The sequence below is a fragment of the Sitodiplosis mosellana genome, unplaced genomic scaffold (genome assembly GCF_009176505.1).
Source record: "Sitodiplosis mosellana isolate CC-2019 unplaced genomic scaffold, AAFC_SMos_1.0 Smas_scaffold_5, whole genome shotgun sequence".
In the NCBI taxonomy this organism is placed as follows: domain Eukaryota; kingdom Metazoa; phylum Arthropoda; class Insecta; order Diptera; family Cecidomyiidae; genus Sitodiplosis; species Sitodiplosis mosellana.
This window is the reverse complement of record NW_022595248.1, coordinates 3,853,630-3,873,698: the sequence shown is the minus strand read 5'-3', so window position 1 is coordinate 3,873,698 and position 20,069 is coordinate 3,853,630. Positions and strand designations below refer to the sequence as shown.

Genomic DNA, 20,069 nt, shown 5'->3' with positions numbered 1-20,069 from the left:
TGTGCGGCCAAATAGAATAATGTCATCATTTCTGCTTATCAACAACAACAGCAGTTTGTTCCATAGCACAACGGTTGTGCCACAACAAGTGTCGAATCTGCTGCAGATACTCACACTGTGTTCCACACGTCACGTCACCAACGGACAGTTCCAATGAACCGGCAATGATCATATATGCCACACACAATTAGCTCGCCTCTCGAGAAGAAAAAAAACTGCAGTAGATTTTGAAATATTCAAAAAAACCATTTCATAAACTGCTGATGCTGTTGGTCACCACCAGTTTCCATGTGCAGCCGACAAAACATTTATTAAATCAGGTCTAATTCATTTGTGTGTGTGTGCGCTCGCCGTAATTTTCGAGTCATTTAAATTACCATCGAAATGGCCTATTAATTAGTTCTTAATAGTTCATCCGCCCGGTCGGTTTTGTTTTTCAACTCTCGTTTTGACCGAGAACTAAATCGAGTTACGGCTGCTTTGAAAACAACAACTGTTTTTTTTGCTCTAGGTGTATTTTCGACGGGATGTTTATACTTCCGGTGTTGTACAAGGTATTCGTTGATTTGGCATTGCATACCTTCAGTTGAACAGGCGATTCTTAATGAATTATCAATACGCACGCATTTATTTGGTCGCTTTCAAACAGCATCAATGAAAAAAAAATTCACTTTTGTTATTGCGATTCAAAAGTAAACGGGACGTTCTTTGATCGATGCACCGATGAGCCAAGATGTGAGTGTCGTCATCATCGGTGGTCGGTTCGTGTTTGGGCGATACATACTTTTCGATGGCACGAAGATATTTTTAACTCTCGTCTCGATTAAAAACCACACGACATCGACGAATCCCTTTGAGAACTTATTGATACCTATTGCGAGCGCAACAGTACACAATTTAACTCGTTGAATAAACGCAAATCTATTTCGCTATTAAATCTATTTTTTTGGGTGAAAAACGATTTTTCGAGAAAGTTTTCCCTTGGCGGAATAAAAATTGTGGGTTTTTTTGTGTTCAAGTAAAGGAAAAACTTAGTGAAACAAATGAAGATGGGTGTTCAAGACAATGGTACGATGTTGGTTCAAGTGGATTTTGAAGTTTTTGGACATGTTCAAGGTGAGAGCCAAACCATTTTTGCATCATCTTTTCCCAATCATTGCCTTTTTTTGAAATTTAACAAGAAAAATACGTTTTGAATTGATGAGAAAATGTCACAAATTGATTGAAAATGAACGAATTGTTCGCAAAAATAAATTAAATTACTGTATAACCTTGAGCTATTGTGTTGCAAAATGTGTGAGCTTAAAATTAGTACGATATGGATGTGCGAATGTGCTTTATTTAGACGAAAGCATTCATACGCAGCGACAAAAACATCGATTAAATGCACTCTCATTTGTTCAGTAGTTGCTTTTTGTATGTGGATAATGATTGTGCGCATAGTTATAAACAAGTCTAACAAGTCTTGCTTTTATTTGCACACTACGCGTTGGTCGCTGTCAGCTAGACTCGCTGATAAAGGAATGGATGTGTTTTTTTTATTTCCTCTTCCACCTTCTCCACCAAACAATGGAAAACTGTCACACAGATACTGTCTGCTAGCGATTTCAAGATGTTTCAATAGCATAATTATTACCACAATTGAGTCGTTTAATACGAGATAGAAGAGTCTTCTAGCGATTAATTGCGGCTCGTAAATTCAATGGTTATGGCTTTAATTACAAAAAGATGTATCTTATCAGAACACATTCGCAACAATGAATATAGGAAATCGCAAAGAGTTGTTAGCTTATCATGTCATTAATTAAATCCATTTCAACGCTTGTTTTGTTTACTCAGTGTTAACGATTAATTAACATTTCCCTTCGGTTTATTCAACATCTGCCAGAGGAAAAAAAAACGTTGACATGTTACATTTGTATTCCACAGGTTGTTCATTCACGAAATGTGCACGCGAAAAAGCGGACGAGCTCGGCATTACGGGTTGGGTGAAAAACTCCAAAGCTGGCACTATTATGGGAAAAATGCAAGGCACCAAAGCCAATGTTGACAAAATGTAAGTCGATTTTCTTTTTTATAGAATGAAAAATGTAAAAGAGTTTAGTCACTTTGTATTACTAGGCCTTAATCTGTTGATAGTATCAAATTGATACTAACGGAAGTTCATGAAGGATTTTTTAATGAAATATTAAAGGCGACTTGAAGTATATGAATCAGAACATTTTCCTTCATATCAATTCGTGACACATTTTCCAACGATTTTAATATGATTCAAAAACCATTTCGAATGAAAGCAACAATTTTTTTATTCGAAACCCAAACATATATTGAAGCGATAATAACAAAATGAACGAGATTAATCTAATTTCGTCAAGCATTTCAAAATTGAACTGATGGATAGATAAAAACTTGAAAAGATTGTCAATGAAGCCGTAAATGACCGTTTAAAAATCAATCAATTGGCGCTTTATCAATCGACCTATGAAATTCATTCATAACTTTGTAATTCGTTGATCACAACAAAAAACCGTACGCGCCAAATGACAGTGCAAGAACACGAGACCTGTTTCATTTGACGGTCACTGTATAAATACTTGTCACTTTCTTTTCATATGGTGCCAAAAAAATGTAAGGCCTGGCATTCTTCGTGTCTATTTCTCATATTTTTCTGCTTGCAAAACAATGACAAATGAACAGTTGTAAAGTGATACATTCGCCAAATGCCTTCAGAACGGTAAACAAAACAGTAGTGATAAACATACACGTGAACAGCTTTTTGCGTCGCATTTTCACATTTGCTAGAACATTCGATGTGTGAGGAAACCACTTTTTGATAATAATTAGTTTCAACAGCGCTAATTGTCACTACAACAAGTTCAAGTTCATTAAATTGCGCCTTCTAATGAGTAAATGCCACTTTAGTGCTGATTTATAACAATATTCAAAATATTTCTTTGTAGTTTTTTCGGTCATTTTGAGATTTTTACATTCTTTCTGAAAAAAATTGTTCCCGTTTTTTCAGAGTTTTGTTTGTTTGTTTTTATTTTTGTCGTTTTTTCTGCAATTCTGGTTGTCCATTTCACTTTCAAATTATTAAAACAGAATTTCTTTTGTTCGTTGAAATAGGAATGCGTGGTTGCGGCACGAAGGATCGCCCGGTTGTCGAATCGAAAAATTGGAACTGACCAATCTCAAGAATTTATCACGATACGACTACAAAGATTTTGCGATTCGTTTTTAAGCAATATTACCGTTCCTCTCCGTCCCCTTGCCCAATGAATCACACCTGTTATGAATATCATTTCTATGTTTTAAGTTAAAACTTTTGTTTAAAAACTTTTTCTTATATATTCAATAATCTTGCCTAGTTATGTCACTTTTATTTCTTTTTATTTTGCACTCAATCACTCTTAATCTTGTTCCGGGTGATTTTTCTTCTTTTTCGTTCACAATTGCATTAACAAGCTACGCTACATTGAGATGACAAAATGTATTTTTCTTTTATCTTTCGCGAATATTCTGCGGCGACACCGATTTTCTGCTTTCTACGCGACACATTGAAAAAGATACCAACTTACCGGTGTTGTTGCGATTGTTCTGTATGTATATCGTCACTCTCGGTTGACTTGCAAATTAATTTAATTATCACACAAATGAAAACCACCTTCAGGCATCCAAAAATACTTCTTTGAACGCCGCGAAAATCTCGTTGTCTCGATTGTAATCGATGCCGAATATGTTGATTCGCCTTTGCTTTGCTTTGCTTTGCTTCAGTTTCAGTGTTCGGTCACCGTCTTTGTTTGACAACGTCAGTGCGAGAGTTCTTCGTACTTGCACGCAACAACACACAATCGAACAGATGTTACATATATACACACTTTGCGAATACAACAACCGAGGAGAAACCAAGAACAATGTCTCGCTTACATGTTACTTAATATCTCTATGCTCCTTTTGAACTCACACAATATGTAAACAAAATGATATTCTCTCGCTCTCTCTCTCTCTCTCTCTCTCTCTCTCTCTCTCTCTCTCTCTCGACGATTGTATTGAGAACGCGCCCATCTATTTCGTTCTGTGACACTGACATGTTGTAGTTTTGCCGGTCATCACCAGAGGGTCGCTTGCGTCAAACACACAAGCAAAACACAATTTAGATCCATCAGAAGAGACAGAGAGAGATTCGTTTTGTGATTTGATTGAGAAGAATTTTGAGTTTTTGTTTTTGTTTTTGTGAAATTGTTGACCAATATGTCGCACAGCCCGTTGGATAAAATTCAGGCGTTGGATGCCATTGAAAAGGAAATTATCACTTGTTTACAGAGTGCAGGTGAGTGTTTAAAACGGAGTGATGCTAAAATGTTAAAATGCTAAAGTGCACGGACATGAATGTATCTCTCAAAAGACTTCAATCTCGGCATCAACCATTTTCACTCACAAAATCTCTTTTTCTTCTCTAGGTCAATCATTGCAAGAATTGGGCAAGGAGAAAACCAGCCAAAAAGCCGTGGAAAATAACACTCAGCAATTTCTCAAATCACTGAACATCATCGAAACAAAACTGTCCGAGCAAATCAATTACCTAACACAAGTGTCAACTGGGCAGCCTCACGAAGGCTCTGGCTATGCATCAGCAAAAGTTCTGCAAATGGCATGGCATCGAATCCAGCACGCCAGATCTCGTGTTCGCGAATTGGACGATTCAAAAAGTAAATACATGCAAGCAGCTGCACGTCAACAAAGGCAGCAACAAGGTGCTGGTCCGAATACACCAACAGCAGCAGCACCGTCACCCGGTCAACCAACACCATCGAGTCTACCGGCGGTTCCAGCAAGCAGCACACCTGAGACCACATCGACTACTACTCCAACACCAAACTCGGCTCCCGTCACATCGGTCACTACAACTACCCCAACTAGCTCATAACTTACTTTACTCCATCAAAATCGTTTATTGTTAAAAGAAAAGCAACACTTTGAAACGCAAATTTTTTCCTCAAAACAAAATTTACTTTTAATGTAGGGAGAAATGTATTTTTAGATTTTAAGAAAGAAATCATCAATGCAACCACTTAAGCACAATAAAAAAAGTCAAAATAATCAACAAAAAATGCCGGCATTCTCACTTTGTAATACATTTTATTGGCATGCATCGTCCGAAATAGGATTCACTTAAATACAATTCATTTTTTTTTATCAGAAAAATTTACATCATTTCACGTTAATTCATAATTTTTGTTTTGTATAACATGACGCGCTAAAAAGAGATAATATTCAAAAATGTCAGAAAGGAAAACAGAAAAATGAGAAAAAAATGAAATGCATGGACAATTTTATAAATAAAAATGAAATAAGTTCTTAATTCTATCCGCTTGTATAATCTTCCAGTTTAATTTCACTTGAATCGTCCGTGGAATCGTCAACCGTTGTGGGTGTATCTATTGAACTCAGTAGCGTTGCATTTGGATTTGTTAATAAGTTGATTTCGTCGTGAATTTCTTCGGTCTTGACATTGGGCACCATTAGTTCGGCTGGTGGTTCTGGATGTGTAACGATGATTGCCGTCGATGTGGATGGAATGGCTGATAATATTTGTGGATCGTTCTTAACAAAGATGGTTTCGGGTGCGGTGTGTGTCGGTGATTGCATCAATGAAATCTGTTTCACTGGAATGCCCGCTTCTTCGAATGCTTTCTTCTTTAGTGTTTGCTTAATTTGTGATCTGCGATGGAATCGAAGTTCAATTAATAAAAATTCGGGGGGAAAAAAAGTGTTTCTTATATTCATAGAACAGATGAAAAGACTTACACGGTCCGCCCTTTGATTCGTAAACTAATTTTGTTCAGATCATCGCAAAATTGTGTGATCGCCGACCGAAGCATGTCAATCTCTTCATCTGACCATTTGCTCCTTGAATCAAAACCGATTTTTTTTTAGTGGAAAATACAAACAATACCGATTAGGCGCTTAAAATTACAATATATTTACCCTGCAGGAGAGTCAGCTGTCGGATGCAGTTGCATCGTCAATTCGCCCAAACGATTGAATGCAGCCCTGTAATAAAATAACCATTTAAAATGTTTAACGTTATTTTGACTTCATCAAAGTGTATTTTGATGTTTATATTTACCCAGCTTGAGCGAAAATTTCTCCAACCTGTAAAACATAACCAAAAATCCGTATTTAATAAAATTATTCACGAAATTCGTTCAGTTTTTAATTAAACCACGGAAAAACATTGATATTTTTACATTATTGAATTGCGTTTTGCGTTCGAAAACAACCAAACTCACCTTAGTAGCCGAATTCATGGTTTTTTCGAGGGAAAATCAGTGGATTTGTTATTTTAGCGCGACTTTAAATCTTTTTCTACGGCTTTTTCACAATTGTAGTCGTCGTAATTGTGTATACGATGAAATGTCAAAACAGAAGCTCCGTTGTTGTAGTGTTGCTTGATGGCATCGTCAGAGAGCACCGTGTAAACCCTCTCTTTTGACAAGTAAACAGTCATGATAATAACATTATACAAACGCACGTGTGTGTTTTTGATTGAAAATTCTCAGATTTGCTATTGATTTAGTTTGAATCAAGTGGAAAAGTAGCAAAAAGTGATCGATTTTGACGAATTTTTCTATTTTCTTCCAAAAACCACATAAAATGGCTTTGCCAAATCCATTTCAAAGTGCAACATTACCGTCACCAGTTTTGAATACAGCACCAAAGACCATACAGAATGATACAACTATTTTCCATGGGTATCGCAGTAGTTTCGATATCAATCAACAGAAGCAGGAATATCAACAGCGAATGAATCAACAGGCACAGTATCAGGCGAAATTCAATCGAAACATTCAACAGCGGAATAATCGAAATGAAAGGCCTGATTATGCTACCGAAACAAGAAATTATTGCGAATTGTGTGAATGTAATTTCAAGTATCCGCAACAATTGCAAAAGCACGTGAATGAGCATGAAAAATGTTGGTTTGACAATTGCACGTTCGAAGGTAGTGCAAAGTTGTTGCAAAATCACGTTGAAACGCAACATCAAAGTGGATTGTTCCAACGAATTGGGCGAATTGAATCCGAAGAAGACATTGAGAAATGGCGTGAAGAACGACGTAAACGGTATCCAACGAAGGCCAATATCGAAGCACGCCGTTTGGCACAAGAAGAGCGACTCAAACGAGGCGAACGTATTCAAGAGCCAAATCATCGTTTCGGTAGCATTCAAAATCGGAGAAGCGCACAACACCGTACATTCACACAAAATGATGAAAAACGGGCACAGAAAACGGGTGATAATAAAAAGAAAAACGATAGAAAACGTCGTCGAACTCGAAACAAACAGAATAAAGATGATAAAGACAAGACGACACCAAATGACAAAATTGTAGCAGCGAAAAGCGATTCTGTGAAATCCGAAGCGGCCACGGCTATTGAACAGTGTCCGGCTTCATCAAAAGAGAAAACAGTGCCAACCACAAATGCACTGGCTACAATTATGGGCATGTACGGTACGGATTCAGACAGCAACTGTGACGATGTCGACGAAGACGATGCAGCAGCAGTAGCAACGATGGCAACAACAGCATCAACGGCAGCGACACTGTCTGAGAATAAACAACCGGATAACAAACAAGAAGAACACGTTTGTAACATAACTGACAATGTTACAGCAGCAAGTGATCCAATTTCAAAAGCTATTGAATCGAATAAACACAGTGCTGCTTATGTTGTTGCTGATGAATCGATGGAAAATCGCAAACGATCTGCGTGCGTTGACGATGAATTACCAATAAAACAATTAAAAATTGACTCAAGTGAGCAGAATAAATCAATAGACCATGGCAAAGAAAATGAATCGGACGATGATGCACCCGAAGAGCAGCCCATTCAACGACAAATTGACAAGAAGCAAGAGGGATCCGAAGATGGGTCTGGTCCAACTGAAATACAGAAAAAGAAGAAAAATGACACGAAAACATTGACAAATGACAGAAGTTTGAAGAAGAGGACCATTTTGGATATGACCAGGAAAATTCGAAATCAAAATACGCTTTTGGAGAAGTTGCTACAAAAAGATATTCGACATGAACGAAACGTTTTATTGCAATGTGTTCGCTATGTGGTTGAGAAGAACTTCTTTGATATTGGGCAAACGACAGTAAAGACAGATGAAGAAAACAATCGAATTGAACATTCTTAACAAAACCAATCAGTGAACAAAACCGATCAGTGTTGCAATTTAATAAAAAAAAATGAGTTCTATTAAAAATATATTCGTTGAATAAAATTCATTGATATGGTTATTTACAAATTGTCGATTTTTCATTCAACAATTTTTCTTTCAATTTACATGTTTATCAAATTTTTGTTTTTTTTTGCCTTATTTTGCTTATTTTTCTACGTTTTCGTTTTTCTTTTCTTTTCTTTCATCTTTTGTACATTTTTCAATTTTTGTCCCACCTTTCACCACTTTTCCCTTCTGAAAATTCAAGCACCTTTTCGATAAAAGCAAATCTTTCGTTTCCATTTGGTGGCATCACTTTCATAAATAATCGCAAGCAGTTTCTTACATTTCAAATAATCTTTAATGCTTTGTTCAACGTCATTTCGCATTTTCAACGCCCCAAATAATGGGAATGTATCTTGAGCTCCGGCTCGTTTCATTCGACGGACTGCATTTTTGTAACAGCTCCACGGTTGTGGTTCTATGACCAAAATTTCACTTAATTGTACCATAAGATCTAGAAATCGTAGCAAACCATCGTCACCGTTGTTCAAATGGATCCACATGGTGATTGAGAAGCAACAGACAACATCAAATTGGTATTTTCCTTGGGCTTTCAAATGATTTGCTATGCAATTCTCTGCATCGTCATATTCCATAACATTGTAACACGAATAAAAGACATTTTCTTTAAATTGATTCGCTTGTGTAGCTCGTTCAATTAGGACCGGATCAATATCAACGCCAAGCATGATAATCTTTCGATTGGGTTTTTTCTGCACTAAAAATTCGTAAAGTAGTTGTGTGAAATTGCCGGCGTTACATCCAACATCTAAGACTAGGTAAGGCTGTTGTGATGCTTCAGTTGTTGTTCTCCACAGGTCATCGTCCAATGGCAATAAATCACGACGTTCTGGTGCCGAATTGAAGTCATAGTAATTTATGAAATTCCCATGTCGCACGGCACCTGGTTCCACAAAGTCGTCCATTTCAATGAATTTAATTGTTCACTTCTTTTTAAAAATATTTCTCTATGTACTACTAACTCTGCCGAAAAGCACATTATTCACTTCGTAAACAGTGAGTTCGACAGCGTTTGACACTAGCGATGGCACTTCCACTACGTAGTTTTCGGGAGTTCATCGTCAGTAAATGGGTCGTGTACATGCTAAGTTCGAATAAAATGCACCAGAGGTCGCTCTGTTTCATCAGGATGAAATCGCGGTCATTTGTTATGTATTCGCACTTATAATAAATTGGTGAATTAAAGCAATTACACTAAATTTGATAATTTGAAGTTGAATTCATTGAATGAAAATGAGCTGAATTTCTCTCTGCGATGCCTAAAAGCCGACATGGAATAGGCAGACTGAAAATCGGTCAACAAAATACACGTAATTGATGCACGGCACGCCATCCATGCAGTTGACCAAAAAATGCGATATAAATTAACTGCGATTGTGTTTCTTTTTCGAATGCTTACTGAAAATGTATTCATTTTTTTCTTCTTCTGCATCATCATCGTTCGATCATTCGAACCGAGGTGCTGGCAAGAGCAAAAAAAAGAGATTTCAAATAAATGAAAATGGGTGAAAACAGAGCTATGCGAATTGAATCTGCATTTATGTTTTTACATTGAATTCGTTTTGTGGCCAAAGCGTAAGTGATTGTGGTCTCAATATTTATCCATTTTCCTCTGCTCTACGCGAGAGCACGATACGAACAGAAGAAAAATTCATAGATCCGTGCGCAATTCGAACGCAAAAAAAGAAGACACACTTGATGCCAACGAAAGAAGATATGGAAGAAGAAAAAAAAGCTGCTTGCCCTAAAAGTGCAATCTTACGTTGCTGGTTTCTAGCTGCAGCATGAGCAAAGCACTGTTCATCATCATCATCAACAGCAACAGTTTCGTTCTTCATAATATTCTCTTTGCCAAAGCAATTACACTAATTTTGATGCTATGAAATTAGACGTTGGTTTTGTTTTTTTTTTATTTTTATTTAAAGCGCGCGAACCATAATCGTAATTTTTTTCGGTGATTGTATTTTGTCTTTCTTTCTGTTGTACGGCTCGCTTCGCAATTATGTGGAATGTGTGCACGCGATACCAGCAGCTAATAAATAAAATGCACTGCAGAGAAGAAAAAAAAATGGGAAAAAAGTGTGCGCGTGAGTCAAAACAAGAATGAAATAATGCAAAAACACACACACACACACACACACAAACCGAGCTGTATCAAGAAAAAGAAATCATTTATTCACGCATTATCGTTGCAACTGGACCAAATCTAAACATTGAATTGCAGCTGAAATGTGTGCACACGATTCGAGCTGGAAACAGATTCCAGTTCACGATGAAAATCAACCGAGAGCTTGAAGTGTGAGCCACTGAGCGAGCATCACATGGTAAGTTGGCAGAAATGCATTTTTCGCGTTGGATCTTCTTTTTCTTCTTTCTGCGCTATCAAATTCTGATTCGCTTTAACACTCGATTAAAGATGCACGAGCCATCCACATTGATTGCAAACGCCAAATGTAGGCAAATTGCGAAAGTTCGTGTGCGCACACACTTTGTCTGTGCTTGTCTATGTGTGTGAATTGAGCTAATCGGTGCAATTCGAATCATCATCGACAGTTAAAAGAAGAAGAAGAAGAAGAAAAAAGCAAAAACTGCTTATTGGCTTCGGTTCGTGTGCGCCTCATCAGTTCCACTTTTTTCTTATTTATTCATTCATTTTTCGCTCTTCATCTCTCTTTATTTGCAGTAATAAAATGCTGTGTGCTGCAAATGTCGATGCAATTTTTTAGCGCGTGCCAAAAAATGTTCTAAATATCCCTTTCTACGGTTCTTTTACTCTGTTCCACTGCTCTACATTTATGTTGATGATTTTTCGAGCGCCATCATTTCTCTGTCTGTTGCCCATTTTCCCATTTTTATACACGGTGTGTGCTGTATTTTTTTCTGCATTCTCTCCGCCATGTTCGCGTCGAGCGTTCGCGACAAAACTTGCTCTCGCAAACACTTTCACTGAACCGACGACCAAATGTGATGTTTTGATTTTGTGTCGTGTGCTTTTTTCTCTCTCTCTCTCTCTCTCTCTCTCTCTTTGCGTGGCGCATTGACGGTAGATAATGCCGTGGCAAGTACAAACACACATATTTACGCAAAAATCCAGTTGCAAAGTGTGCAAGCAGCAACAAAAATGAGGCTGACGAGAATAAAAACAAAATAAATACCGAACGCATTTGGTCATCCGAACGCATTTTCCACTGGCGACATAGGACAAGCGCGCTCACGCTAACCAAAATCATTGACCACGAAATAACATTTAAAAACATTTCATTATCAGACGAGAGACGCTTCGGTATATGTTAATCACAGGGTCAATGCTTTTTTTCGTTCCGGATTCACTTGTTTTTCAAGCCGTTTCTATCGCCGGCATAACAGTTTTTTCCATCTCTCCCCCTCCCTCTCGGTCGTTGGTTTCGTTTGGCTGTCATTTAGTTTTTGGATGTAATGCGTTTGCGACCAAGTATTTTTTTTCCCTCATTTCCCTCATTATGTAAACATGATGAAACTGACAGTGGATGGATTTTGTGCCCGCATCCAATGAACTTGAATGGAAATTCGAGCGAATTTGCCACTCGATTTCAATCGAAATGCGCGCCGGATTCCGATTACAATCGAAATCGATTTTTCCAAGATTGAACTCGGGTACTGAGTTCAATTGCTTGTGTTTTTATTCTCTCTTGTTGTTGTTGTTCCGGCGCGATTAGTGTGTGGTTCATCGATTTCGGCTGCAAAGAGATTGAAGGCCCCGAGTGGCGAGACACAACTCAGTTCATGATACAGTGAAAAAACAACAACAACGCATGTAAATAAAAATAATTTTGCTGGAATGTTTTCGCCTGTTCGATTTGGAGATATTTAGTTTTTGGTGTTATATTCAAAAAGGTGCATTCACTTCAACTCTCCGTACCAACACCGCGCAAAAAAATGTTTTCTGCACAATGTAGAGAGCAAACAGAGAAGCAGAGAGAAAAAAAGCAAAAACGCATTTGTTTTTGTAGCTGGATTGTGTTAAATGTTAATTATGGTAAAAACAAACACGCACACGGCCTGCATACTGAATGGGACGGTGTCCGGCTATCGATATGATTGATGGAAAAAGTAAAATATGAATGCAAAAATTTAGATCATTAGCCATCATCGTGTGTGCGCGCGATTCGTGAGTGTGTGAGCTTCTGGATGGTGTGTGTGTGTGTGTGTGTGTGTGTGTGTGTGAGTGAGTGCCAGATGGAAGCGTGAATATGTAACGGGTGTTTTATTTTATTTCATTTTTTTTTCTTTATGGCTTTGCACGCAAATATGATCTCTTAATTCCTTTTTTGTGTTAGATGCTGTTTACTGCCGCAGCGCGCGCAGCTCTGAATCTCGTGTTAAAATGCATATTGGCGATAAGTGCGTTGTTATTGTGGATTTGTTGTTTTTTTCTTTCTCTATTCTCTTCATCTTGCATCCATAAAAAGTGGATTAATTTGGTGTAGTAAAAACCAAGTCGAAGCTTCGCTAGCTCACACTCACGGTACGTGCAACGTAAGACCACCGAAACTTTTGCACAGCAAAGTGCACAAGTCCGTGAAATTCATAATTACTTTTCCAAATGTAATAAAAAGAAATTATTAATAAGCCGTATTAGAGGCACACACAGCCAGATGCAGTGCTGCCGTGCAATGTGCGTTTGTGTGTTGGTTCTCTGGTTGTTGGACATGATCATTTGTGTTTTGCGTTCATTCGTTTAATGTTGTTGTTTTTTCTTTCTTGATTTGCTCTTCTTTCTTCGTTGCAGCGTTGCTTCGCCGTCGTTGTTGTTGTTGCTGCGATTTTATTGTTTGTTATCTATCGCATATTTTTCTTTTCTCGCTCGTTTGATGTGGCATTGCGCGGCCTGAGACGAGAGAGCGTGTGTAAGTGCTATGTAGAAAATGCACTGCACCGAACGAAACGATGTTGTTACAGATTGCACTTGCTGCTGTTGCTGTTTTGGAATGGTGTTGGTGCTTGATGCGCACGTAATTTATGCATGAAATTAACTCAATATGAGAACTAAGCAGAGCATTTAGACGCATTTAAAAGCAGAAAATTGTTGTGGCTGATCTTCAGTTGTAATCGGTCAAACACAAGTGCAACACATATCTTCACCTGTAGAGATTTGTTTGTTTGCTTGTAGCAAATTCGTTCGCTGTTATTATTGCCTCGTTTTGTGGTGTGTCTTCATCAGTTTTTCGTTCGTCGAATTACTGTCAACTCAATAATAAAGGAATATACTCTGTGTGGATTTTGTGGTGATAAATTTCGGATTACGTCCTCAAACCCTGAAAGCAACGGAACAACAACAACAACAACAAAAATAATAACAAAATGTTGAAAATGTTGAGTCGAGTGTCGGTGGAATTAGTTGTTTTTGTGGCCATTATCACATCTATAGTGTCAGCTGCTTCGGCAACAGAAGATAGCTGGCTGGGTCCAGAATTCAGTGTTTTACAAAAAGTGTACGATGATTGTTTGAACAGAGATGATTTCACTGGATGTTTAAAGGGTCGTGCTCTAGTCGCTTTGGACAAAGCTATTAACCAGGTGTGCATCTCACGAACAATTTTTCTTTTTCTTTTCTCAAAATAAGAAGAAGAACAAAAAATACCGTGCATAACTTGTTTTTCCAGTGATTGAATCAAGGCCATAATTTCGAATTTCCATTACTCTCTTCTTCTCGTTTTCTTTTCTTCGTTCGATTAGGATTCAATTTCGGTTGTTGATGGCATTTTTATGGAAAAACAAAATGAGACAGACGTTGAGAAGACACCCGAATTTGCTGATGCCCGTGTTCTAAATGACCTAACTGGCATCGATCGTCAGCTCATGGAGAAAATCAGCACATTCTTGCGTACACACGTATTGAAAGTTGATTTGAGCGAAGAGCGTGGTGGCGGTGGTTTTGGTGGCAGCAAAGGTGGACTCGGTGGCGGTGGCATCGGAAACAAAAACAAACTTAAACGTGAGTATTGCTTACAACAACAAAAAAACCCTTCAATCCAATTTTTTTTGTAGTTTAGTTAGTTTTTGCTAATTGTCTGCACTATTCTCTAAAAAAAAAGTCTGCATCCAAATGTGTAAATACATTTATAAATACACAAAATGTTTTTTTAATCAAAATCTTTATTTTCTATCACGCAATTTTCTGGTGCCCGCAAGAATAGAGTCGCCAAAGGTATGGAAGAAGTGAAAATAGGTCGTAAATACATAGAAAAAAGCGATTGAAAATCCACAGAAAATGTAATGGATCACTCAAATTAGTAGAATAATCAGCGTATTTCTGTTTTTCTCTTTAGAAAAAAGTAAACGGTGATCAGCACTTGTAAAATGTAATTTGTACGTAGTCAAGTTGCTTCAAACTCTTGTGTAGAACATCAATGCAATCGCATAGGAAAATTCCTGTCTGTAAAAAAAATTGTTCTTTCACTCCAAAAAAAGAGCTTTTCAAACTGCAGCGCTGTACTGTTGTGTATTCTTCGAAGCAACCTCTCTGTAAAAAGGAATTTTTTTTCTTGTTGTCAAATTTTTTTTATGAACAAACACCAAAAATCGTTCGCAAAAAAAAAAACCAAAAAATCTGATTCGTGAATTTTGCCTTTCTTTCTTCACATTTTTCTAGCGAAAAAAGCAAGCCGTTACATTATTGCTGCCCTATTAGCCGCAATTGGTATTGCCGGTCCATTAGGTCTAAAAGCAATCGCTGTCATTGCTGCCAAAGCACTTCTAATCAGCAAAATTGCACTCACAATTGCTAGTATAATCGCATTGAAAAAGATTTATTCAAGCGACGCTCCTCGCGAAACACAAGTTCAAGTGTTTGCCAACGATCATCGGCGAATCGGTCGTCCAGCTCGTTATCGATCACCTATAACCAAATCCACGGAACCATACCGACACTATTCTGACTATTCTTCACGACGCCACTAAAAAAAAAACACCAAAAACCACAATCATAATCCAAAAATCGATCCAAATCACGCACAGCACACGCTTGAATCATATTCCATCCACCAAAAATTAAACAAAAAAATAACAATACATACAACATCACTAACGATTATACATCAACAATTAATACACAAATCCTCGATTAATCCAACCCACCCACATCTATACCGAACAAAATGAAAACAGTTGAGTAATACGATTGAAATGACATTTTTTCTTCAATTTTTGATGAATGACACGAATTTTGTGCTAGATTTAGGAGAAACACTTATTTTTTACACTTAAAAACCTGTTTGGCAAGCCTTTGGATTTAAAGTTGTTGTTTTTTCTGTAGTGAGAGAAAGATAGAGAGAGAGCGAGAAATGAAGAAAGAAAGTTAAATAACTAGTGACATTCATTTAACATAATTTATTTATTTATTTTTTATTTTGTAAATTGTTAATTAACCAAGTACCAAGAAATAATACTATACTCCATACCTCTGAAATGCGACGGATCAAGGGAGAAAAGGGCTTCATTTTTGAAAGTGTGACGCTCCGAATAGCGACTCGTTCACACTTTCAATCGGTAGTTTTGTACAGATAGAGAAAGTGAGAAAGAGTAGTGTCGTAGGAAATATCAAATCGAAGTAGTTAGAATTTACCATTTAATTGTACTTATTGAACTAATTCGACTAATCAAAATAGCAAAATGTGAGAGAGCTTGGCAAATCTGAAAACGAAACATTTTCGATTACCACAAAAATCCCTTTTTTTCTGAAATAAAGACTTTTTTTTGTTTTATGACTGGAAACAAATTGATTTGGCATTTTTTTCTCATTTGGATCATCCAAAAGCAAAAAAACGAGTTTTTTTTATTTGGATCAAACGAGTTTTTTTTTATTTGGATCAAACGAGTTTTTTTTTATTTGGATCAAACGAGTTTTTTTTTATTTGGATCAAACGAGCTTAGATTGGCCTGCTTCTGCAAGAAACGAGAACGATTTAGATCTTCTCCTAACCTCAAATCAAACCAAAAACAAATTACACCAATTTCACTAAAAACAAACCAAACTAAACAAAAAATTGCAAACGAAACATGGCATGAAATCGAAACGGGACGCAAAAACAATGGCACCGAATTTTCCACCAACTTCTTTCTATCTCTGGGGAAATTGCAACAACAACAAAAATCGGTTCTGGCAAATTATAATTCTAGAGCAACCACAATCACAAAAACAAACAAAAACAAAAACAGCAATATTTTCCATTTAACCCAACTCAAATAATTTTTGTTTCGATTGATATACTGATTTGTTGCATGTTTTCCTCTATTCTCCATGTTTTTTCTTCTTCTCCGTTTTGTAGTGAAAAAATCCGGTGGCTACATTATTGCTGGCTTATTAATGGCGATGGGTATTGCTGGTCCGATTGCATTAAAAGCATTAGCTGCAATAGCTGGCAAAGCATTAATCATCAGTAAGATTGCATTGACCATTGCCGGAATAATAGCGTTGAAAAAGATTTTTAGTAACGGTCACGATGCGCGTAGTTTCAATGAATTGTTTAACATGCCGCATAACAATCTAGACGACGAACCAAGCCAAAATACACATCCATATCGGTCCCATCACCGTGCGTTCCGCCATTAAGATTCGTTCGCTCAAAAAAAAAAATCTAAACTCAACATGAAAAAAACAATCAAGTAAAAACCGCAAAACATTTAACTTATAGACTAGAAACTGATTTGTATTGTAATGACCAAAGAATCACCAAAAAAAAAACATCTGAAGCAAGAGTTTTTGCAACCAGAAAAAAACGAACCAAAAAAACACACTTGAAAAAAAATGAGATTAACATTATAATCGCAAAAATAACCACATGAGCAATTTCTCTTCAAGGAAGATAGAAAATCGTTCGCGTTAATTGTGTGTTTGTATGCGTGCGCGCGCGTACATTTCGTGTAAATACGTTGATGTTGTTTAACAAAACAGCATTAGCTTAACTAGACCGTGTGGTATTTAATTGACTATTAATTTTTAGCTAGCCGCGATTTCATGTCATTGTTTTGCGTTTTTCGTTTGGCCGCCCGAAATGAGAGTAAACCATAATCAAACCCGACTCGAAACGAAACAAAAAAAAACGCTCACACACCAACTACTAACATGATGATGATTGGATGGAGGGGGAGGGGGAGAATTTCCAAAGAATTTAGAGAGCAGAGAAATTAGGTGCATAAATGTGGGTTTGTGATGCATCTCATCTCATTCTGAATCGGATGTTGTGTGCATGCACCACATGCTTGTTGATTTTCGTTTCGGTTTATTTCATATCTGTGCATGTGTAAATTCACTTTGTTGTATAAAAGAAAACCCTACCGAACAAGAGCCGATAACAATTTCTATTTTCTAAGCGTAGCAAAATGTTAGAAGCCAAAAAAAAGAAACAGAGAAAGAAAAGAAGATAAGAGGGAGATACCGATTTTGAAGAATTGTATACGACTTTTTTTCTTCTGCCCCGAACTAAACGAGATGAAAATTATTAGGTTTAAGTAATTCGGTGAAAATATTTAGTTTCTGTTGTTTGTAAAAGCATTTTCTTCATTCTTCGACTTTGTAAAAAAAAACACGCACACATGCATGTAAAACAAAACATAACATAACAAACATGAGAGAATACAGCTTAAAGTCACGCCAAAGATGATGATAACAGTAATGATAATACTCGATGGAAAATTCAAGTGAAACCGCATGCATTTATGGGCTGCGCAGATCAGCTGATGATTTCATTCAGTTTGGTTTGCGATGCAGTTGTCTGTGCCGGTCGGCGCAGTGCGAAATGAATTGGACAGCATCGGATGGGCGTCAATTGAAGACATGCAACTTAACATTAAATTATGACTTACTACTTATCAACTTGATGCTTAATAACATTGAATCAATGCATGCCCAAACCAAATTGGCATGCCATTCATTAAACAACAGCAGTTGTAGCTAATTCATATCAAAGCATGTATCAGCAGCAGCTCATATCAGTATTGTCATTTGCTTGAATTTTCTCTTGTGAATTAGGTCACTAGGAAACCAAGAGTAACATAGAAACTTTATTTATTTATGGCCTAACAATTTAATTATGATTTAAAAAAAACAAGCAAAACACATTTTTTTTCCAAACTAATAATTTATTGTTAATATTTGTCGTTGATCGCGTTCAGTTTGTTTGCTTTTTGTTTTGTAGAGTCAAAAGAGCCGTTTGTAAAGAGAAGAGCGTTTACATTTAAATTTATTTATTTATTTAAAAAAAATTATTTATTTTGTTCTTCCAATTTCCCAAAATAAATGAAAAATGATAACGAATAAACATCTGAAAATTGTAAATTTACGAAAAAAAAACCACACAAACATAGTTCCGTATCAATTCATTATAAGTTTTCTATCTACCTGGGGTATTCGGGCATTGGTGATAATTAAAAGTGTCACATTATGTGACACTGTTTTCTTGAAAATTGATGCCATTTTTCTCTTGATCACAAAAAAAAGTGTAACGCAAATTTCTCTTTTTCGAAATGTTTTTTTTCTTTCTCCTACGTGGTTTATTTACAGCAAAGAAAAGCTATCGTTACATCATTGCCGCTTTGTTGACAATTATGGGAATTGCCGCTCCGTTGGCAATGAAAGCTGTTGGTTTGATTGCATACAAGGCGTTGGTGATTAGTTCGGTTGCTTTGACAATTGCCGGTATCATTGCATTGAAGAAGATCTATTCGAGTGATCATCATGACGAGACGACATTCCATGTGGCATCAGGCGATCATCGACGTACCGCCTATTTGGTACGAGGACCAAATGGACAACAACATCACGGTGGTGCACCAACAGGACAACCCGATTCACAAAACGATCCATACCGCTATTACTATGATTATCCAGCACAACAATCACCGTAAATTTTTCATTTACTGGGCTGATTTAAACACGCGCACAAATCGCGTGCACACGCAACACGAATACCAACTCATGCGAGACCAAAATGCTATACATATACATATATCAAAAAAGGAATAATGATTCGCTCAAACAATTTTCTAGGTTAATGAAAAAAAAACAAGTACTAGACGTAAATCGACAAAGAAAGAGATAGAAAAAAAAACCAGACCGTCCTCGTCAGCAACAACAACAATAACTATAACAACAACAGCAACAATTCTGATTCGTTAATTTTAGGTTTATTTATTGAATGAAAAAACAACAACAACGTATTTATTTATTTATTGAATTAATTTTAATAGAGAAAACAGAAACAGACAGAGAGAATAGAGAAGTAAGTGTCTACGTGTTTACATTGACTTTTTTTGATACACAATTCAACCTTTGTTATCACGCACATTTCATTCACTCGAACTAACTACAAAAATGATACAAAATGCATCCAAACAATTAATTTAACAAAAAAAAACAAACAAATTGACTCGTTGTAAACATTTTTTTTTTCGTGTGCATTTTACTAAAATGAAAACATTTAATAAAACAATATCGAAATTTACCATCACTCGGACACGCAACGCTTCGGAACAAATACGGAATGCGCGGCAAATCATATCCATTTGCCACAAATCCAAATATAATCGCATCGATTTGGAATTTGACCAAGTTTTTTTTCTTTCTATTTTCTTCCATCCCCCCGAAGTTATGTGTTTTCAATCGTCACTCGCTTGCTGTCCTCGGCTGTGATCGAATAGAACTTTTTCACTTTTTTTCTCGAAAGAACAAGATTTTTTTTATATTTTCATGAGATTGTCGATCAGTCGAAGTTTTG

General features: G+C 36.8%; 7 protein-coding genes across 12 annotated transcripts in view; 4 read left to right on the top strand and 3 right to left on the bottom strand.

Annotated features, from left to right (window-relative positions):
• LOC129567030 (phosphopentomutase) overlaps positions 1 to 3,956 on the bottom strand; it is a 30,806-nt gene extending 26,850 nt beyond the window's left edge. Inside the window, exon 1 of one of the 3 annotated variants that reach the window (XM_055443508.1) lies at positions 3,579 to 3,956. The gene's annotated coding sequence lies outside the window, so the exon portion shown is untranslated. Of the gene's footprint in view, positions 1 to 2,762; positions 2,902 to 3,364; positions 3,525 to 3,578 lie in introns of those variants that run through there. The other 2 variants (XM_055443503.1, XM_055443502.1) reach the window with 2 other exon arrangements.
• LOC129567039 (acylphosphatase-2) lies at positions 856 to 3,267 on the top strand. Its single transcript, XM_055443521.1, has 3 exons — positions 856 to 1,116; positions 1,930 to 2,056; positions 3,127 to 3,267. The coding sequence occupies exons 1-3, from the start codon at positions 1,044 to 1,046 to the stop codon at positions 3,239 to 3,241; spliced, it is 315 nt and encodes a 104-aa protein (XP_055299496.1). The 5' UTR covers positions 856 to 1,043; the 3' UTR covers positions 3,242 to 3,267.
• Positions 3,957 to 4,185: 229 nt separating the features above from the next.
• Positions 4,186 to 5,362, top strand: LOC129567038 (mediator of RNA polymerase II transcription subunit 11). The gene is made up of 2 exons (XM_055443520.1): positions 4,186 to 4,330; positions 4,461 to 5,362. The coding sequence occupies exons 1-2, from the start codon at positions 4,252 to 4,254 to the stop codon at positions 4,925 to 4,927; spliced, it is 546 nt and encodes a 181-aa protein (XP_055299495.1). The 5' UTR covers positions 4,186 to 4,251; the 3' UTR covers positions 4,928 to 5,362.
• LOC129567037 (chromatin complexes subunit BAP18) lies at positions 5,120 to 6,415 on the bottom strand. Of its 2 annotated transcripts, XM_055443517.1 has the most exons (5): positions 6,294 to 6,406; positions 6,131 to 6,156; positions 5,989 to 6,054; positions 5,809 to 5,910; positions 5,120 to 5,722 (listed from the first exon to the last, which is right to left on the bottom strand). In XM_055443517.1, exons 1-5 carry the CDS (start codon positions 6,309 to 6,311, stop codon positions 5,365 to 5,367), a joined length of 570 nt encoding a protein of 189 aa, XP_055299492.1. In that variant the 5' UTR covers positions 6,312 to 6,406; the 3' UTR covers positions 5,120 to 5,364. The 2 variants fall into 2 exon arrangements, with proteins under 2 accessions (XP_055299492.1, XP_055299493.1); XM_055443518.1 differs by lacking the exon at positions 5,809 to 5,910 and having other exon boundaries at positions 6,294 to 6,415.
• A 242-nt stretch (positions 6,416 to 6,657) lies between these two features.
• On the top strand, positions 6,658 to 8,319 carry LOC129567032 (FMR1-interacting protein NUFIP1). The gene has a single exon (XM_055443512.1). It carries the CDS (start codon positions 6,658 to 6,660, stop codon positions 8,206 to 8,208), a length of 1,551 nt encoding a protein of 516 aa, XP_055299487.1. The 3' UTR covers positions 8,209 to 8,319.
• On the bottom strand, positions 8,195 to 9,309 carry LOC129567036 (probable RNA methyltransferase CG11342). The gene has a single exon (XM_055443516.1). It carries the CDS (start codon positions 9,219 to 9,221, stop codon positions 8,496 to 8,498), a length of 726 nt encoding a protein of 241 aa, XP_055299491.1. The 5' UTR covers positions 9,222 to 9,309; the 3' UTR covers positions 8,195 to 8,495.
• A 4,072-nt stretch (positions 9,310 to 13,381) lies between these two features.
• On the top strand, positions 13,382 to 19,717 carry LOC129566877 (uncharacterized). 3 transcript variants are annotated; one of them, XM_055443227.1, is made up of 3 exons: positions 13,382 to 13,872; positions 14,032 to 14,290; positions 18,857 to 19,717. In XM_055443227.1, the coding sequence occupies exons 1-3, from the start codon at positions 13,657 to 13,659 to the stop codon at positions 19,198 to 19,200; spliced, it is 819 nt and encodes a 272-aa protein (XP_055299202.1). In that variant the 5' UTR covers positions 13,382 to 13,656; the 3' UTR covers positions 19,201 to 19,717. The 3 variants fall into 3 exon arrangements, with proteins under 3 accessions (XP_055299202.1, XP_055299204.1, XP_055299203.1); XM_055443229.1 differs by lacking the exon at positions 18,857 to 19,717 and adding an exon at positions 16,623 to 17,237 and having other exon boundaries at positions 13,388 to 13,872; XM_055443228.1 differs by lacking the exon at positions 18,857 to 19,717 and adding an exon at positions 14,948 to 16,125 and having other exon boundaries at positions 13,388 to 13,872.
• Positions 19,718 to 20,069: the final 352 nt, after the last annotated feature.

Excerpts from the sequence above, each read along its gene's own strand:
- LOC129567039 (XM_055443521.1), top strand. The coding sequence starts at position 1,044 with ATGAAGATGGGTGTTCAAGACAATGGTACGATGTTGGTTCAAGTGGAT. Across the intron at positions 1,117-1,929 it reads AGTTTTTGGACATGTTCAAG|GTTGTTCATTCACGAAATGT; the intron begins GTGAGAGCCAAA and ends TGTATTCCACAG. Across the intron at positions 2,057-3,126 it reads AAAGCCAATGTTGACAAAAT|GAATGCGTGGTTGCGGCACG; the intron begins GTAAGTCGATTT and ends TCGTTGAAATAG.
- LOC129567038 (XM_055443520.1), top strand. The coding sequence starts at position 4,252 with ATGTCGCACAGCCCGTTGGATAAAATTCAGGCGTTGGATGCCATTGAA. Across the intron at positions 4,331-4,460 it reads CACTTGTTTACAGAGTGCAG|GTCAATCATTGCAAGAATTG; the intron begins GTGAGTGTTTAA and ends TTTCTTCTCTAG.
- LOC129567037 (XM_055443517.1), bottom strand. Across the intron at positions 5,911-5,988 it reads ACAGCTGACTCTCCTGCAGG|GAGCAAATGGTCAGATGAAG; the intron begins GTAAATATATTG and ends TTTTGATTCAAG. Across the intron at positions 5,723-5,808 it reads CGAATCAAAGGGCGGACCGT|ATCACAAATTAAGCAAACAC; the intron begins GTAAGTCTTTTC and ends ATTCCATCGCAG.
- LOC129567032 (XM_055443512.1), top strand. The coding sequence starts at position 6,658 with ATGGCTTTGCCAAATCCATTTCAAAGTGCAACATTACCGTCACCAGTT.
- LOC129567036 (XM_055443516.1), bottom strand. The coding sequence starts at position 9,221 with ATGGACGACTTTGTGGAACCAGGTGCCGTGCGACATGGGAATTTCATA.
- LOC129566877 (XM_055443227.1), top strand. The coding sequence starts at position 13,657 with ATGTTGAAAATGTTGAGTCGAGTGTCGGTGGAATTAGTTGTTTTTGTG. Across the intron at positions 13,873-14,031 it reads TGGACAAAGCTATTAACCAG|GATTCAATTTCGGTTGTTGA; the intron begins GTGTGCATCTCA and ends TCGTTCGATTAG. Across the intron at positions 14,291-18,856 it reads AAACAAAAACAAACTTAAAC|CAAAGAAAAGCTATCGTTAC; the intron begins GTGAGTATTGCT and ends GTTTATTTACAG.